The sequence below is a fragment of the Pungitius pungitius genome, chromosome 12, assembly GCF_949316345.1.
Source record: "Pungitius pungitius chromosome 12, fPunPun2.1, whole genome shotgun sequence".
NCBI classification, from domain to species: domain Eukaryota; kingdom Metazoa; phylum Chordata; class Actinopteri; order Perciformes; family Gasterosteidae; genus Pungitius; species Pungitius pungitius.
The window spans coordinates 10,708,593-10,726,973 of NC_084911.1; the positions used below are offsets into that span (position 1 = coordinate 10,708,593).

At 46.4% G+C, this 18,381-nt stretch overlaps 2 protein-coding genes across 3 annotated transcripts; one reads left to right on the forward strand and one right to left on the reverse strand.

The window, feature by feature from the left end:
- Positions 1–6,616: 6,616 nt before the first annotated feature.
- LOC119220024 (beta-galactoside-binding lectin) lies at positions 6,617–9,757 on the reverse strand. Its single transcript, XM_037475597.2, has 4 exons — positions 9,659–9,757; positions 7,982–8,061; positions 7,438–7,609; positions 6,617–7,227 (listed from the first exon to the last, which is right to left on the reverse strand). The coding sequence occupies exons 1-4, from the start codon at positions 9,665–9,667 to the stop codon at positions 7,081–7,083; spliced, it is 408 nt and encodes a 135-aa protein (XP_037331494.1). The 5' UTR covers positions 9,668–9,757; the 3' UTR covers positions 6,617–7,080.
- Positions 9,758–11,564: 1,807 nt separating this feature from the next.
- gtpbp1 (GTP binding protein 1) lies at positions 11,565–18,358 on the forward strand. 2 transcript variants are annotated; one of them, XM_037475594.2, is made up of 14 exons: positions 11,566–12,020; positions 13,550–13,661; positions 13,773–13,953; positions 14,118–14,301; positions 14,643–14,807; positions 14,900–15,023; positions 15,166–15,280; positions 15,379–15,523; positions 15,610–15,792; positions 15,954–16,089; positions 16,187–16,365; positions 16,828–16,983; positions 17,213–17,263; positions 17,415–18,358. In XM_037475594.2, the coding sequence occupies exons 1-14, from the start codon at positions 11,826–11,828 to the stop codon at positions 17,526–17,528; spliced, it is 2,040 nt and encodes a 679-aa protein (XP_037331491.1). In that variant the 5' UTR covers positions 11,566–11,825; the 3' UTR covers positions 17,529–18,358. The 2 variants fall into 2 exon arrangements, with proteins under 2 accessions (XP_037331492.1, XP_037331491.1); XM_037475595.2 differs by lacking the exon at positions 17,213–17,263 and having other exon boundaries at positions 11,565–12,020.
- The last annotated feature ends 23 nt before the right edge of the window (positions 18,359–18,381 follow it).

Consider the following 18,381-nt stretch of genomic DNA (forward strand, 5'->3'; position numbering starts at 1 on the left):
AACGATTGAAGGAGGAGGAGATTTGGAGAGGATTGAAAAGGGGGATAAAGAACACGCATCAAGATCCACTTTTCCCAAACCTTTTTTTCCAGGGGGACCGGCTTTGAGACAGTGGCAAACCACAGCGACCCAATTCACATTAGGCCTTATCTTTAAATTATGATCAGAACAAAATTGTGCTGTGTGACATCACTTGAGAGTCTCTCCAATTGGGTAAAGTTGACATTGTAAAGAGAAATTTGTGGATGACAGCTTTGATTTCTGCATGTGTTGTTAAAACATATCCTCATTTAATACTAAATATGCATTACGCTGCAGTCCACAAGCTATCTCATCCTTTTATATTTACAGAATCAATGTCAATGTGCTTTATTTTAGAACAATACACATATTCAGTCTTCCTCCTGTGGCTCAACGGTGTAATAAATAATACAAGTTTTTTTTTCGGCTTCCATAATAAAACCTCCTGCGACCCATCTGTCGGCTCCTGACCCAGTCTGTTGTAATGACTGATTCAGATAATTTAGGGAAAGTAGTCCAAGTAAAACCTCAGTTTCCTCACGTCCTGCATTAGAAATCCTCTCGCAGCGTTCATCACGGACCCGCAGGAGTCCGGGGACGCTCGCACACCCACAAATCACAACGGGTTCCTTGTCAGCGCCGTCATTTAAAACAATGTTTCATGTGACAGCTCTGTCCTGAAAACAAAAACAACGTTAACCGAGGCGTCTTTCATCTTCTTTTATTCCTCAACTGTTGGAATGAGGAGAACTTGTTGTGTTGTTGCTTTTTCAAATATGAGTCATAAAACCTCCCACTATTGAGCCCACAATTGACTTGATGTTAAGGGAACTTTAAAACACCCAGAATGGTTAGTGACAGTGGGTACAGACATTACAAAAGCAGCGATAAATGAAGCCCTTATCAGCATCAACTATAAAAGAAATGCATCATAATTCACTGCTCTCAGGTGGTGGTCAGAAGTATGGCATTCACAATGCGCTGTCTGGGTTTATGCCAACTACGTTTCAGGGTGAACTTGGTGTTTGAATTATGAAGGTGTGTACCGGATGAGATTCATCGCATGCATTCTACGGCGTTCATTTATGCTCTCATGGGATTGCGCAGGTGGATCAATGTCTCGTAATGTAGGTTTGACTTTGTGCTGTCAGTACGGGGGGTGCGTGTGCAAGGAGGGAGGACTCAGACGCAGAGTATGCAAAAAACAAAAGGACTTTAATAGTCAAAAACAAAATCAAAACCACTCCAACAAAAAAAGGGGGAGAAGGAGGAGAAAGCAAAAACAGGGACCTGGACTTGAAAATAACAACGGACATGACACGGAACGACATGTAATGACGCCACCCAAGACAAGAGACTCACAGTGCTTAAATACACAAGGGAGGTGCAGGTGACTGAACACAGGTGGAAACGATCAGGCACGGCAGACAATCACAGGGGAAGACAGGACAAGGCAGGAAGTGAAGTTACCCAGGAACACAAGAGACATGAAACTACAAAATAAAAGAAGACAAGAACCCAAACCGTGACATGTGCAAAACATCCTTCCCATTCTGACTCAACTGTAGGGATATAGTGGACACATTAAGCGTTAATTAATTATTATTAAGCGTGGATTTGTAAAATGATTGTATGTGCCTCAGGTGTAAACAAGGGACACTGCGGATGTGAAAAAATAAAGTGTTAGAGGATCAAACATGTAATGCTCAGTCTATTGTTGTGTTTCCTGTGTAAGCCGACAGGGATTGGGCCCAGCAGCCAATTTATTCTTCCTGCCCGAACGCCCTGAATTCTCCTTCACTCTGCGACGTCAAAGAAGTTTGGGAGATTTTGGAATTCAACTTCTAACAATGCGGATGAGTTTATTGTTCACATATTCCCTGTTAAGCCTGCAGCATCAAAACCACTGTCGTGATGTTTATCATCAGCTTTACTACAGGGACAAGCTTCATCCCAAACCCAAGAGGGCACGCATGCAAACAGGGGGGAGTGACTTTCACACATTGTGTGTGAGGTGCATCACAAGTCTGGTTGGAGGTTATATGTAATTAACTCTGCATCATAGTGGCGGCGTTGCAGACAAACAGCACGCTAGGTTCATGCAGACGGGCAGATCGCACATGGACTGCATTGCTAAAACCACTAAAACATTCAGCGATGATGTAAACGCAGCCACCTAACGAATTAAAATAAGACTCCATGTGCTTTGCTAACATCTCGCTAACATTAGCTTTCAATCATGACCCAGATAGGTGCAGTGAAGCTAAGGGACTGACTCTTGATGTTTGAAAGGGCTTACTCTGTTTAAAAGGTCACACACACACACTTGGACAAATACTAAGAGAATAGCATTTAAAGTAAATTGCAACAGCTATTTGATTCTTGTAAAGCCCTTTAATAATTTCACCAAATACAGAAAAGTTTAAGAGAGCTCTCTCCGTCTGACAGAATTTTTATAAATTGATATTTTGTGTGGTACTTCTTGTCGGGGTCACAGCTCAGCTCAGGTTTTAACAGGCGGAGTGCACAACCCCAGAATATCAATGTCAGTCGTGCCATTTTGAATACCAAGGTGCAGGAGAGGAGCTGCACTGAGCAGACAATTATTTCCTCAGAAACCCACAGTAATAAGCAGAACACACAGTGATGACAAAACACAGAGCAGTGTGCGCGAGTGACGCAGTGAAGAATTCATTTGAGATTGAGCATCATGTTTGAAACTGCAATGCACCGCTTTTCTGGAGACTTTTCCTTTGGCGATCATTTACATCTAAACATCTCCCCACTTAGTGGAACCAAACCAAGAAATACAAAGATACAGAAAGTTCTCAGAAGGAACCAAAATTCTTGACAATAAACAACGGCCCGGTTCATCATTCAGCTAGACTGAGAAATAACTGAATAAATAACCAACGCACAGATGTGGACACCAGCTGCTCACAGACCCTCTGTCCCATAAGGACCAGTCCACCCAGTATCTGTGTCCCAGTGGGACCAGTCCACACAGTCTCTGTGTCCCAGTAGGACCAGTCCACGCTGTCTCTCTGTCCCATCAGGGCTCTAATCATCCAGCACCCCACTACTCATTCTGATCTTAACAAACCAATATTGTACAGACATGTGTGTCTGATCATGACCCCCTTATCGAACACTCTGCTCCATCCACACACAAGGAACATTTAATTGTATGTGTTTGTCTTTCGTTATTGTTGTTTTTACTGCTTGCCTTTCTGCTGGGGACTTGATTTTCATTTCTCTTTTGGGACAGCTCATGCAAGCCCACCCACATTTCTGTCTTCCTGTGCACAGCTGTGATGTGTCTTTGCTTTCGTTTAATGGCTTCTTTACACATACATAAACACCAACCCTCATCCAAAGTCCCCCTGCGGGTAACGCTCTCACTATGCCGAACCCAACAGGTTACGCATTCATGTGGCTCATAAAAACCCAGCCTGAGGTGAAGCAGGCACGCAGAACATGAATTCAGGACCGCAGTCAGCTCCGGGCGGTCCCACGCACATCTCAATGTGTGGCTGATAGCTTCGGTGCAGGAATCTGGAGTCATGCTGGCGCTAAATATAGACAAAGGTTTTATGTAAGCAGAGGTGAATCATTCCATTCCACACATTTCAGCACATTTATCCGCACACACACACACACAGAATAAGTGACACGGCACAGGTGAAGGAAACACAGGCATGTGTTAAACATCCGCAGTGCTCATCACATTCATTTGGACAACTGACAGTGCGGTACACGGCTGCTGTCTGTCACATTTACACGTATGTGTGTGTGCGTGTGTTTCTCTGGGGACCGTGAGCCGGTTTATTTCAATGTGTTGACCCAAACCCTTACGTGGTTGATTGCATCCGTGCGGAAGGGCTGCAGGTTTATCCTTCACATAGGATGCGTCTAAACAAACAGCACGCGCGCCATCACAGCTCGTGTAAGCAATGCGAAACACACCTTCACACACGCCGCCTACTATTTGTTTCATTCTCAGGCCGTGCACAGCGAACACAGGAGTCGAAGGAAGGTAGAGGTGAGTATCGAGCCTTGCTCGAACCGTCCGAGTGGATGCAACACAGCCCCGAGGATATTGATCTCGTCTGCTGCAAAAATAATGAAGAGGGGAAGTGTTAAAATGAGTTATTTTCAATTAAGAGTGCTGGATGAGGGATGGGTTTACAGCTCAGGAAGGACTGGGAGAGGGGAAGTAGAAGAAGGATGAGTCGTCGGAGAAAGGGAGAGGCCAAGTTTTAAGAATCAGGTTTGGAAAGAGGGAGGAGAAGGAGAGACGCGTCAGAAACATTTGTTTGAGGTACAAAAAAACTGAGGAGAAGAAGAGGGGGAGGAGAGGGGGGTATGCATGAGCATGACAGAAAGAGATACAAGGAGAGTAGAAAGAAGAGAGAGGAGAGGGAGTGATTTGCGGTCATCATGGCAACCATTGAGTCTCCTCCTCCTCCAGAAAGAGGACCTTTGACATCGCCAGGTGCCTTCAGAACACACACACACACACACACTCCTGTACATACATAGAGGAACCTGTTTGTCGGACGGACCACATGCATCAAAGCTGCTGACGCGCTCCTGTTCCACTGCTGTCAACGGGTCCTCACAAACAGAAGGAAAGAAAAGGTCATCTTAAAATGCTCCCTCAGCCTTTGTCTGGAAGGATCAGAGCATCTCTCCTAAAACCAGCCTTCACACGCATTGCCCTCTGTTTCATCAGATTAGATAATGGTAACACACAGAAACACACACACACACACACACACACATTTAAAAAAAGGACGGGAGGGGTTTATGCCTTGATCTTCATGTCTGTGCCGTGCCATGCGTGACGGACAGCTGGTCACCCAGAGACCGACAGACAGTGAAATATCACTTATTCTTCACAGTCAGACTTTTGTGGCAAGACCACAGGGTGTCATATGGGTTATTTTAATGGTGTTTATTTCTGTAATCCGGATACTGGTAAAAGGTTAAAATCAATATGGATCAAACAGGTTTTCAGTGGTCAGGCATCTTCTGCATACACAAACAACGTGTGTGTGAATTCCGCCTTTTTAGATTATTCGTCACTGTTTGAACCAATGGTTGATCATGGTTCCTCCAAACAAATGTCAGGAATGTATCGATGGCACCATCTACTGGCAAAAAAGGCTAATGAGGGTCCTCGCTACGACTAGTCGTAGAGGAACCTAATGTATTTCAAGGAATTATTATTATTATTCTCACAAACCGCAGGCCTTTTGGGGGCCTTTATCATATCCAAAAAGTTGTTAAATTTGGCATGGATATCTGGACATGGTGATGTGTAATCTCTGCTTAAAGTGGAATTACAGTGTAACTATTTTTAGTTGCCTTCTATTTATAACCTGAAATTGACCAAAAGTAGTCTTGTGAAAGATTTTGAAGGAAACCATTCAGCTCATGTATGGTATTTTGAGAGGCTTTAATTTTTGTCCGCAGGCGTCCTCGGCTGCACTTGTAAGCGTCCATGCCCCCGACGTGCACGGATTAGGAAAACCCTAATCAATTACATACTGATATGTCTAAGGATGAGGCTGTAAATAGCCCCACTCAGAATTTATTTTATTTTGAATCTGTCCACATCTGAGGTGCCTTGTCCAGCTTGGATGTTAAAAAAGCAGCTGGATGTTAAAAAAGCAGCTGGTCCTGATCAACTGGACCCCATCTTCTTGAAGTTGGCTGCAAATCACATAGCTGATCCCTTGACTCGCATTTTCAATCTCAGTCTCAGCACTAATATACTTCCAAAACATTGGAAATCCACTACTACTACTACTACTACTACTACAGACCTATTTTGAAGTTATGCGTTGTTGCCAAAATATTGGAAAAAATTATTAGCGAACAATTAAAAGATTTCTTAGATACTAATAGTATCCTAAATCATTTCCAATCTGGCTTTAGGAAGCAACACAGTACAGTCACCTCCGCCCTGAAAGTTTTAAATGATATATTTGAAGCACTTGATCTTAAAAAAGTATGTGTTGCCCTTTTCATCGATCTCTCTAAAGCTTTTGACACGGTTGATCACAAGATATTGATCAGTATCTTGGAAAAAATCTGCATTTCTAACCAGGCATCCACCTGGTTTGCTGATTACCTGTCCAACAGGACTCAGTCAGTACAGTGCCAACGCCACATCATCCTCACTTAAGATCACTAAAGGTGTGCCTCAGGGCTCGGTCATAGGACCTATTTTATTTTCTATTTATATAAATGATCTTTGTGTAAATGTATCAAATTCTGCCTATCATTTTTATGCTGATGACACTGTTATTTATTGTTGTGCGTCCACGGTTGTGCTTGCATTTGAGTTGTTAAAATCTGCTTTTAACGTCGTACAGGACCGCCTACAAAACCGCCTACAAAACCTCAAATTGGTTTTAAATGCCAACAAATAAAAAATTATGGTGTTTTCAAAAGCTCCTTACTCAAATGATAATGTATCTTCTGTAAAAACTGCCCAAGGTAACCCAATAGAAATTGTCACCAAAGGGACTTGCCGATAGATGATGTTCTATTTCTATTCTATTACACGTTGAAGGAGTCACAAAAGTCCATATTTATGACGTTCATGCTTTAATAGGCAAGCATTACACTCAGTTATAAACCGGAATGTCTGGGAGGAAGAAAAACAACAAAGCATGTCAAATTATTAAGCACCTTACGAAACAACTTCTCAACTAAAACATTGCAATCTGCGGAGCAAGTAACAGTCAGATAACATGGCCTCGGGCTACTCGTGATTACAACATGAACAATGCGAGCAGGAGGGGAGCGCAGTAACAATGTTGAGTCTCTGTGACAATGATCACATCACTGTCTGATCCAATCCATCTTTTTTTTCTCTCTGCATGCATTGGCAACATGCTGCATAATTACGTAATACTTTTTATGGTGAACATGAAAGGCAATACTGATATGACATAACATTTGAGACTTTAAAAGCTGGGCCTGTAGTTGACCTGATTAATTGAAAAAGAATGAATTTGAATCCAAAATTCCAGGGTGGCTGAAGGTTTACTTGATCTCAAAGCTCGTGACGCGGACCTCGCCGTCGAAGCTGATGCACGAGTACTTCTCTGCGCCGATGCGGTTGGGAAAGTGGATCTTTGAGCCGTCTGATAAAGTCACCTGGAACTCAGTCGGGGTGAATTCGATGACGACCTAGATCGCAGAATGTGTCAAAGAAACAGAGAGAGAGAAAAAAAAACAAAGTGGAGGGAGAATAATTTAATGAATCAACGTATCTCCGGCTCATCAAAGTACACATCTGATCAATTGAAGAAATGTAGATAAATATCACAGATCTCCAATATTTGGTCCTCAAATAATTGAAGTTACCAGGCGTTCGGTGACCCACACAAGAGCCCTCACCTTGAACTCCTCCCCCTGCTGGAAAGGAAAGCCTCCCTCACGGTACTCCTCGCACCAGCTGCCATTCTGGTAAGAGTTGCAGACCACGGCATTCTCGTCTCCGTGGGCGTTGAAGCGAGGGTTGATGTGCAGCGTGATCTCCGTCTCATCAGGGCCAATATTTATTGCAAAGCTATGGCACAAAGTAACAAAAATATATATCTTTTTTTTAAATGACTGCTTGTATTTCACGTGATGGGTGGGAAGGCACAAGGAGCACAAGCCATCGGGGACGAGCTGAGCCCCTGCGTGGGCGCTCGGTTTCATCTGCTAACCATTAGCTTCATCAACCCCGCATCACTGAGGGGACGTTTACAGGGGCCGACTGCAACCGATTACAGTTTCCACCTCCAGGTCTGTGTGTTGAGTGAGTGCATTGAAGAGCGGGGGGCCCTTCGAATTGAGTTCAGTCACAGCAGTCCACACGGAAATTAGAACACAAGCACAGGAGGAGAAAAAAAATCACGTTTGAATGGGCTCATTCACTTCTGTCGTCAGGACTTACTTTGTGGCATCAGGCTTGGTGACGCCAACGACGGTCAGGGTCTGTCCGACCTTGAAGGACATGTTCTTGATGATCATACCCTGCGCAAATAAAAAAAAAGGGGAGTATAGTCACACCGTTAGTTATTGTGTGGAAATACTATTGGATTTTTACTACATCCAATTTTTATTACAGCTTCGGGGAATGAGCAGCCCACAGCAGTAGCTTCAGCCAACCCTCCGATCCTCACTTCATCCTTAGAAATAAACCACCATGTGTTTTCTATTATGCTCCCACCAGCCCACAAGTCCAATATTCCAGCTCCTCGTCCCACGGTTGCCACGGCCATTTTTCCTATACATGGATATTGGCACGGGCTAAAACTGTTGAAATCGTGAGTGATTTTTTCCAAAGTGCAAACTGTACGACACGTATACATGTTGAGGAAAAAAAGGCTGAGCCGAGCAGAAAACCTCAGCTCGGGTTGCTGCTATAGATGAGGAAGAACGGTGCCAAGCCACCAGGAGGAAATTGCTCTTGAGCAATTGATTGTGTGGCTATGAAACACGGGTCGCCACGGTTTGACGGTTAAAAATTAAAATAGGAGTTTATGAAATATTGGATGAAATCCGATTCTGTGCAGAGAAACTTCTGGTTTCAGCAAACCATTTCTGTTGTTTGCTGTTGTGAAACCCCAAACTGTGTTTGAGAGATAAACCGAACCATGAAATGAACAGAAGGATGAAGGGATCCAATGACATGGGTTAGGCGTTCCTTCCATGTTAGAGACAGGGTAAAATATATGGCACTTGGGCTATAGAGCTGTGTGGGGCTGGCAGTCGCCCTGCATCGCTCCCAAACAGCTGTCTAAAGGAATCCGAATGCTGCATCCTATTAAGGAATGACAATTCGTTCCACTTCGGACTGACACAGTGATTGAATCTAACGCAACGGAGAGGGTTTAAAAACGACATCCTAAAATAAACACTTGAATGGTTGAAATGTAAACTAATTTATTATCCTGCTGGTATTTTTAGAATAAATAATTGAAGTTTTCAGTGTGAGAGAAAGTCCCTGGTAGAATCACATAAAAAAAAAAAAGAGAAAACCTCCTTGTGATGCCTTCTTCAGTCAAAGAGGTCAACATGAGAATCACATTACGGCAGGATCTATTCTCGACTGATTACTTTATGAGTAATGATTACATGATTCCTTTATTTAATTTGAATTTGATTGAAACTCACTGCCCCCATTCTAATCACATGTTTAGCTCTGTACGCAGCCAAAAGCCAGAATGATTACAAGGCCGCATTCTTATCTCGGGGTTTAGTTTAGTGTTGCTGGCCACGTTCAGCTGACAAATGCTCAAATGTTAGGATGTTTTTCTGTCCCAGCGTTACACACATAGTGCAGGAGGAATGTACCGACCTAAACAGCTTATTAACTTATTTTCAATGACTAACGTCAATGCATGTGTGCTCAGTTAAGAAGACGTTGACCATAAATGGGAAGAAGCCCAGAACTCTCAAAAGGAAAAAAAGCGGCTATTAAGATGTGCAATGTGCTGGTTTTAAAGCAGCGGTCAGCCGGTTCAGTGACACTATTAAAATGAGAGCTTAGTGCTCCTCGATCTGAGTGAGGAGATTTATCAATGACAGCAGAGCATGAGCACAATAGTGTTGTCAGAGTTTTACTTACTTTCATCATATTTGCTGATGTGGTCACTTGCGTCGGGTGGAGAAGAAGTGAGAGTGGTGCAGGGCCTAGACTCACTGCAGCTGAGCAGGATATATATATATACACACACACACACACACAGTGTGGGAGGGTCCTTCGATCTGAGTGACATGTCAAACAGCGAGTGGAATCAGGCCACCAGAAAACATCGGCCAATGACGTCAAAGGACTGTTAAAGTCTGTAAATAAATATTTTAGTGCTTGACAAGTGATTGCAGACCTTAGTGAAGTGAGGTTAATTAGTGATTGGATGACATAAGACTGTCACATTGTAACCTGGTGGTGTGGAGTTTGACTGTGAGAGGGGAAACCAGACTGACAGACAAAAATAGAAATGCATGTGTTGCTAGGGAGTCGACCAAATATTTGGCACAGTGATTCGCCTTAATGCGGACCTGCTGTTAACAGTTTACAGTAAGGGTTGAAGCGGCGACGATTGAGACCAGCCTGTCTGCAGCAGAACTTTAGCTTAGAGGGAACGAGGTCAAAGTGGAATGTTGAAACTGCCTCTGACTCTGACATTTTTATCGGCTGTGTAACAGCTGCTGTGACTCAGTGAGGAAGCGAGCCACATACTGTCATTTAGATTCAAGACACATAGCGGGTCTTACCTATTAGACCTAATGCTTGATTTAATGGTGGGTCACGATGGGTGCACCGGGAATCTGGGAAGCTATCGAGGAGAAGTGGCTGCACAGAAAGTTCAATGTGGCACAGGGATGTTATTTTTTAGCCTGCCCCAAGACGCAGTCTTAAGACAGTCAGCAGATCTAATCACAGAGTGACTGCACACATAACACAGGCACACACACACAAACCCCCACACACACACACACACACACACACACACACACAATCCTCATTGCTGGAAATAGCAATACACGTATTTATTATGATAATGGTCTAATGTAAATTTGCGATGTATGCACTGCACTGGTATTACTACCTCTGTGAAAGTAGCTTTTTCCAGCTACGCACTTTGGGGTGCAAACACTGTGGTGGAAGATTTTGCACAGACAATGAGTCAAATATGTCTTTCTCCGTTTATTTCCTTGCAAGGGAAGAAAGGTCACAACAGCTACGTTGGGGACATTATCAGCCATTATTATGAGCCATCCCAGCACTTGCAGTCAAAAAACTGGTTTTACAATAAAGCATTTAGAAGAGTTACATATATTTTTTCCCATTACATTACGCAGCTTTCTATGGTTTGAAATATGGGTATGGTGTGGGTTTTGATCATATTTGGAGCGAGTGTATTTCGAAAAATGTGTTCCCTGCCCTCCACTGGTCACAGTGAGCGACTGCAACACCACTTTTCACTTAAAACATCTCTCATGCTTATCCGGCTTCCGGATAAGAGGAAGGATGCAAAGGAAGTCTTGGTGCAACCCCTTAAGCACGTTAAGGGGCAACAAGGCTTCTTGCTCAAATCGGAAAAGTAATAATAAAGTAATACCACTGAAATGTAATTTGAACCTTCAACACAAACCTGATTACTTCACTCACACAGGTCTTACAACCTACTTCAAGTAAATCAAAACATATCCGTGGCCTGGTGGTTTTCTTTATTCATTAAGGCTAATTGACAATAGCTATTATTTCCCTGTGATTGTTTTGGATTTTAAAAACTACTTTAAACTTGTATATAAGATAAGAACCAACTTCAACAAAGCATTATTTCAACGGTAAAACATATTAAATGAACGATGATAATTCACCCCGAGACGCATAATTACGGCGTCAATTCTTCTTTTAAATGGTTTTTATTGGTGTACTTCCAGGACAGTAGGATTACACTCTGATTGCAGCATTGTTAAACACAAGATCTGCCCTGCATGTCACCACGTGATGGTACATAATACTATTGGTGAAAAGGACGCACAAGGAGGCACGTGCACTCGCTAGGCAGCACCTTCTTTTTTATTATTATTATAATAAACAAGGTTTTTTCACTGAAGTCATGGCGTCGCTGTAACCTGAGCAGAAGCGAGGTGTAACGGCGGTGACGTGTAGTAGCGGTGTCGTAACGACATCTACCTCACCTATCTGCGGCGCAGCTGACGGACCCGCCTTCCCCCTCCCCCTCCTCCCCCTCCTCCATCCCCCCCGTAGGGCTGGCACAGAGATGGCATCGATTGCAGCGGCGCCCGAGCCGGGGTTAAGCCCGGGCTCCATGGCGCTGGCCGATGCGTTAGTCCCCGCCAGTATATTCGCTCCGGACCGGGGAGGATGCGGGGACGACACCGGCGACGAGTGCTACGATGACGGCGACATGATCAACGGCGAGCTGGAGCACCGCGGGGTGGACTTCACCAACAAGGTAGCGCGAGGCCGCCGCGACGCGCCCGCGCGCTGCAGCGCTAACGTCACAAAAAACCCACGAAGCGACGACACACACGCGCTTCCCTCGCACGCATCACCGCGCTGCCGGCGAGCGCACACGCGTTGCACCGTACCGAACCGCGAGGTTACCGGGATCGAGCGCTGTCTCCCGTTAGCTAGATGTAGCTAACGCTAGCACCAGCTGGAGCGTGAACGCGCCCGGTGTTGTGTTGCTGTTTACCGCCTGCTACCGCGAGATGCATCAAATACATCATATATAGATATAAAGATACCTGCTGACACCAGGGCTGCCTGGAGAAAGGAGAGACAGAGAGATGCATGTCGGACTGATTAAATAAACCATAATATTGACATCCTGATGCACAGGTACACACATGGTGATGAAATAAAGGCTGTAATAATGCCAAGACGACCAATATAAAGAGAAAAGAGGAGCAGGCAGAAGACACAGGACTGAACTATTAAAAGTATCCAGACCTGTCGGATTGAAACTTTTATTATGCGATGGTGGTGCCACAAGGTTGGCCGTTCGAATGCCGGCTGCCCCATGTGAAGTGTCCCTGAGCAAGACACCCAACGTACTAATTGCTCCCCAGGCAAAATGTAGTGTAAAGTGTCTGCTAAATGACATGTAACGTAATGTAGTGAGAGCGAGTTTCAACTGCCACATTTGAATGCTATTACACTTCATTCACTGAGGGTTGCAACAGGAGGGCGGTTTGTTATTGCGTTGCGTCAATGAGCTTTGTTGTGTACAATAAAAACTGAACTATAACAAGGCCCCAGTAACGCCATCAACTTCAAAATGTCTAATGGTAGCGGCTGCAGAGCGCCGGGTTTCACGTGTAACCGTGAGCTGTTTTGTGGGAAGAGGGACAGCTGCGTTTGCTTGTGGAGGGCACCTCTTGAACTTCCCACACACTGCGCCTCACGTGTGAAAGACCACAGTTGTCTGAACTGAGGGAGAAGGGACCCCCCCCTCCCCTCCCCTCCCCTCCACACCCCAAACCCTCCAGATGTTGCTCTCTTTGAAGTCCAGTCGCTCTCTCTCATGGAAGGAACCACATCTGGTGCTATCACCAACCGACTCTTAACAGTTAATGACAGTGTTGGGATTTTCAATCCCTGCCTGTTGTCAGACTCTGGCCCTTTTGATAATCTCCTCGCGTCCTTGACGACTAGTTTGAGCTGGTTCTGGTCTCGAACGGCTATTGTCCAAGATGCCCAGGTGTTCCCCCCCTGTACCATCCTGTGCAAAGGAGTACTATGTCAGATAGGGACTTATCCTCAAGCTTTCTGTACTTCTCATCCCTCAGTTCCCTTGTGTGCCTTATATGGTCATAGCATTATTTACTCCATTGTCACATCTGCTCTATAGAAAAAAACATGTAAAAAGCACACAAACAGGAACATACATGAGACTTATTTGGCTTGACCGTATATTCTTTTGTCCAACGCTGGCCCGTTTTCTCTCCGTTTCCTCCGCATACGCAACAAATCGAATAGCTGGCGCTTGTGAGCCCCAACGGAGAGCAGTACGACTCGTTACTTCGCCAGCTGCGAGACAGAATGGAGGAGGGCTGTGGGGAGACCATCTACATGGTGGGCATGGGCTCAGGTGAGGGAACCAAAACGCTCTCCTCCTCTAGTCGTCCAGTCTAAAGCATTTTGCAAAACCTCGTTTCACTTCTTCTCCTCCTCCTCATCGTCCTCGTCGTCTCTGTCCTAGATGGCGGCGACTGGGGTCTGAATGACACGGACATGGAGGCCTCGGCGGCCACCGTGCGCTCCATGTGCGAGCAAGTGGATGCGGACCTCATCACCCTGCGGGAGCGCACCGAGGCGGCCGGTTTGGTGCGCGACTATCTGATCCGCCGGCGTGTGGGTGAGCTGGACTTCCTGGAGGTCAGGTGAGTGGTCGGCGATTTGGATAGAAAGATCTCGTGGTTTTAAACCAGCAACACTCGCAGCACACAGTCTTGGCAACCCCTCTTCTTCGAATGAGCCGTGTCAGAAAGTACTGCCTTGCTTTTCTACCGTGCTGGTGTCATCTGAATACTCCTCTATCCCTTAGGGTTGCGGTCGTGGGTAACGTGGATGCTGGTAAGAGTACTCTGCTGGGAGTGTTAACGCACGGAGAGCTGGACAATGGCAGGGGCTTTGCTCGCCAAAAGCTCTTCAGACACAAACACGAGATGGAGAGTGGCAGGACCAGCAGTGTGGGCAACGATATCCTGGGGTTTGACCAGGAGGGACAGGTGAGGGCTAGAGAGGCGACAGAGCAGAGAAGCGAGTCGTTCATGTGGTTGAGCTCAGGGGGGGGGGGCGCGCACAACGAGCCTTTTTTAAAACGCATCGACGCCGCTAACAAAACACCCTACAGTCGGAGTAGGAGGCGCTGGGCTCCGACATGTCGAGGCGATGGAGGAGCAAAGGTAGCGGGGGGGGGGGGGGGGGGGGCGGAGCTGTTTGGCATCGAGGGAAGAGAGACGGGAATGTACGGGGGCACCAGGCGACCGCGTAATGCATGACAATGTCGGGAGAGACAACACGAGTGTGCAAGTAACCGTAACTCCGCCGACCGTCTGTCCGGTCCCAGGTGGTCAACAAACCCGACAGTCACGGAGGAAGCCTGGACTGGACCAAAATCTGTGAGAAGTCCTCCAAGGTCATAACCTTCATAGACCTGGCTGGCCATGAGAAATACCTCAAGACCACGGTGTTCGGGATGACCGGACACCTGCCCGACTTCTGCATGCTCATGGTGAGAAGGAGAGGAGGGAGTGTGTGAATGAGAGCAGTAGGAAGTATCCATTACTAGCACATCGGGTGGCGTGTTTTTCTTCGCCTCTCCAGGTGGGCAGCAATGCGGGTATCGTGGGGATGACCAAAGAGCACCTGGGCCTGGCCTTGGCTCTGAATGTGCCCGTGTTCGTAGTGGTGACCAAGATAGACATGTGTCCAGCCAACATCCTGCAAGGTCCGTCCAGCGGGGGGGGGGGGACAAAATAAAGACACCTCAATCTCTTTCTCCCATTTCCTGTGATATCTCAAAGTACCGTAAAAAAAACGTTTCTGCCAGCCTTATTCTGTGGCCATGTGCCATCGTTTGTGGATTCCAGAGACGTTGAAGCTGCTCCAGAGGTTGCTGAAGTCCCCCGGCTGCAGGAAGATTCCCGTCCTGGTGCAGAACAAGGACGACGTCATCGTCACCGCGTCGAACTTCAGTTCCGAGAGGTACCGAGTCCGTCCCGTGCAGATTCACAGTGAGCTGTGAAACCATCCCTTTGTAACCTGTGTGCTGATGTGTGTCTCCCCCCACCCCCCACCCCCAGAATGTGTCCCATCTTCCAGATCTCCAATGTGTCCGGAGAGAACATGGACATGCTCAAGATGTTTCTCAACCTGCTCTCCTCAAGGACGTCGTACCGCGACGACCAGCCCGCTGAGTTCCAGATCGACGACACGTACTCCGTCCCGGTACTGTCCAGTGACCCCCGTCACTAAATGCACTCGCGTCAGCGCTGCAGGTGCGAACCGCCGGTTGTGTTCCGTTTGTGCCTCAGGGAGTGGGGACCGTGGTGTCAGGGACCACTCTGCGCGGACTTATACGCCTGAACGACACAATGCTGCTGGGGCCGGACCCCTTGGGCAGCTTCATCGCCATCGCCGTCAAATCCATCCACCGCAAGAGAATGCCCGTGAAGGAGGTCAGAGGGGGGCAGACGGCCTCGTTCGCCCTCAAAAAGGTAAAGGTGGGAGACACCCCCCCACTGCGGCATCTTTCTGTTGTAACCACGAATGAATTAAATGGCTCAAATTGTGTACAGTACTAATGTTTTTTTTTTTTTTTGGGGGGGGGGGGGGGGGGGGGGGGTGTGCTCGGACATCTTCACGCCTCTTTGTTTAGATCAAGCGTTCGTCCATTAGAAAAGGCATGGTGATGGTCTCCCCAAGGCTGTGCCCGCAGGCCACCTGGGAGTTTGAGGCGGAGATCCTGGTGCTGCATCACCCGACCACCATATCCCCCAGATACCAGGCCATGGGTGGGCAACGCCGCCGCCGCCGCCAAAACACGGTTTCTCTTCACGCCGGTGCCGATCGCAAATGCAGCAGTTTGTTTCATCTTTTGTTTTTCTCCAGTGCACTGCGGCAGCATCAGGCAGACCGCCACCATCTTGTCCATGAACAGGGACTGCTTACGGACCGGCGACAAGGCCTCCGTCCACTTCCGCTTCATCAAAACCCCCGAGTACCTGCACTGCGACCAGAGGCTGGTGTTCAGGGAGGGACGCACCAAGGCCGTGGGCACCATCACCAAGGTAACGCCGCCTTCTGGGATAACAGGGACTGGGGGGGCTCTGCGGTAGATCAGAGAGATTTATTTTACTCATTACTATGATTTGCTGGTGCTCGAAGACCTAATTATTCAATGGAATGATGTTATCTCAAGAGCAAAGAATAGAGAGGCTCCATTTAAAATGATCATTACATTTAACTAAGACCTTCTATTTGCACAGATTACTATAACCATGGCATAGAAAATACTAAGTAATTGAATTGTTAATTATTTTCCTGTTTAAATAGCAACATTTTGGTGGAAGTGAGAAATGTTAAAGTAGGCCATGTATTTGTAAAGGTTCCTCTCCTTTTGAGAGTTAATTGACCCAGTTTTCAGAATGAGGAATGTGGAATTTAAGGAGTCTCTTTTTAAATTCCAAGTCGCTGATTCCCTTCCCATCCGGTTGACTCAACTTTAAAGACCAGTATTTTCAATTTTTCAGCTGTTGCAATCCACCAACAATCTACCATCCAATTCCAAACCGCCACAAATCAAAATGCAGCCTACGAAGAAGGCGGCGCCGCGAAGGGAGGACGGCACCGCGGCAGCCGGCGACGACGCGGCGGCGCAGTCAGCAGGCTCGAACGCCGCCCAACCGGTGAGACGCGGGTCAACGGTTACGTCTTTTAATGGGTTTCTTACGATTGCCGCTCTTCTAACTCGTTAACTTCCCTCTGTCCTCTTCCCTTTTCTAATGTCCTATCCACCACCCCTTACCTCCTGCTTTGATTTTGTCTTCCTTCATACTATTTTTTCATATATATATATTTTTTTTTAAACCGTTATGCCACATCACTCTTCCCCTTCCCTCGCTCGCCTTTCCTAAGGGGGAGGGAGATGAAGATCCTCAGATGAAAGAGGGCAACAAAGAGAACAAGGTAAAATCAGTCGAGGCAAGGGAACAAGAAGAGGGAAGGACCTGAAAAGAGGGAGCGTGGCCATGTTCTTACCTCAGCGCGTTTGGAGTGAATTCTGGGTTTTTGGCGTTGAAATGTCCCCGTCAAAGTGTTTTTCGCTTCAATCCCGCAGCCAAAGTCCGGAGGAGGTGGAAGGAGACGCGGGGGCCAGAGGCACAAAGGAAAAGGCCAGAACAGCAGCACCAACTCCACAGCGGCCCCCTCCTCAGGGACAGGAGAGTCCTAGACCACCTCGTCCTGCGTAAAGCCTCCTTTCTGCAGAGTCTTCATTCCACACAGCGCCATGGGTACAAGTGTCTCATCACTCGCGCCCTTTCACACCTTGTTCTACATTATGTTTCAATTTATATATAAAAAAAAAAAAAAAGAAGTACATCCCAATCCAAAATACACATCTAATGCATTATAACATCAGCTGCCTTTTACTATTCGTGACGGTTTGGGTGATGGACAGCAGTGTGGTTTGAAGTTGGCCTCAGCTTTATTTATTACTTTGTCTCTGAAATTCATTCCTCTGCCTTGGTGTCAGTGAAAAGGTGGGAAGCCAAACAGAAAACAATAATCCAGTATCAACATGAGCAGCTATACGTGAAACTTCAATATTCCCTGTGTATTAGCAGTGAACAACAATGTACTATTTATACTGCGTATGTGAACTAGATGTTAGTTGTGCTCTGAGGCTCCGTTGTACAAAGTGTATGCAAATAATAAATGAATGTAGCCGACAGCACGGAGCGATTCTGGATTCTAGATACATGGAACATATGAGCGGCTGAATTTTTTTAATTGTCAGTTATTTATTTGGCATACATGCAGAATGTTCTCCTCTTTCAAGATGCGCTCACTGGATTGAGTCGTACCCACCATGCGTCAGCCTGCTTACAAACACACAGCACATCGTCTCGCCGCTCATGGTAAAGACATGCAGTACTCGCAGTGCTACTTGTGACTCACCCCCCATGCGTTGTGGCCCGTCACTGTTGACGTGTCGTGACAGTTTAAAAACACTTTGCCGATAAAAGGCCGACCATTAATAAACAGGCCTTGCTGAACTTATCTACTGTGATTCTTTTCTGTCA

Excerpts from the sequence above, each read along its gene's own strand:
- LOC119220024 (XM_037475597.2), bottom strand. Across the intron at positions 7,610-7,981 it reads ACCAAGCCTGATGCCACAAA|CTTTGCAATAAATATTGGCC; the intron begins GTAAGTCCTGAC and ends TTTGTGCCATAG. Across the intron at positions 7,228-7,437 it reads AGCAGGGGGAGGAGTTCAAG|GTCGTCATCGAATTCACCCC; the intron begins GTGAGGGCTCTT and ends TCTGCGATCTAG.
- gtpbp1 (XM_037475594.2), top strand. The coding sequence starts at position 11,826 with ATGGCATCGATTGCAGCGGCGCCCGAGCCGGGGTTAAGCCCGGGCTCC. Across the intron at positions 16,366-16,827 it reads CCGTGGGCACCATCACCAAG|CTGTTGCAATCCACCAACAA; the intron begins GTAACGCCGCCT and ends TCAATTTTTCAG. Across the intron at positions 17,264-17,414 it reads AGGGCAACAAAGAGAACAAG|CCAAAGTCCGGAGGAGGTGG; the intron begins GTAAAATCAGTC and ends TCAATCCCGCAG.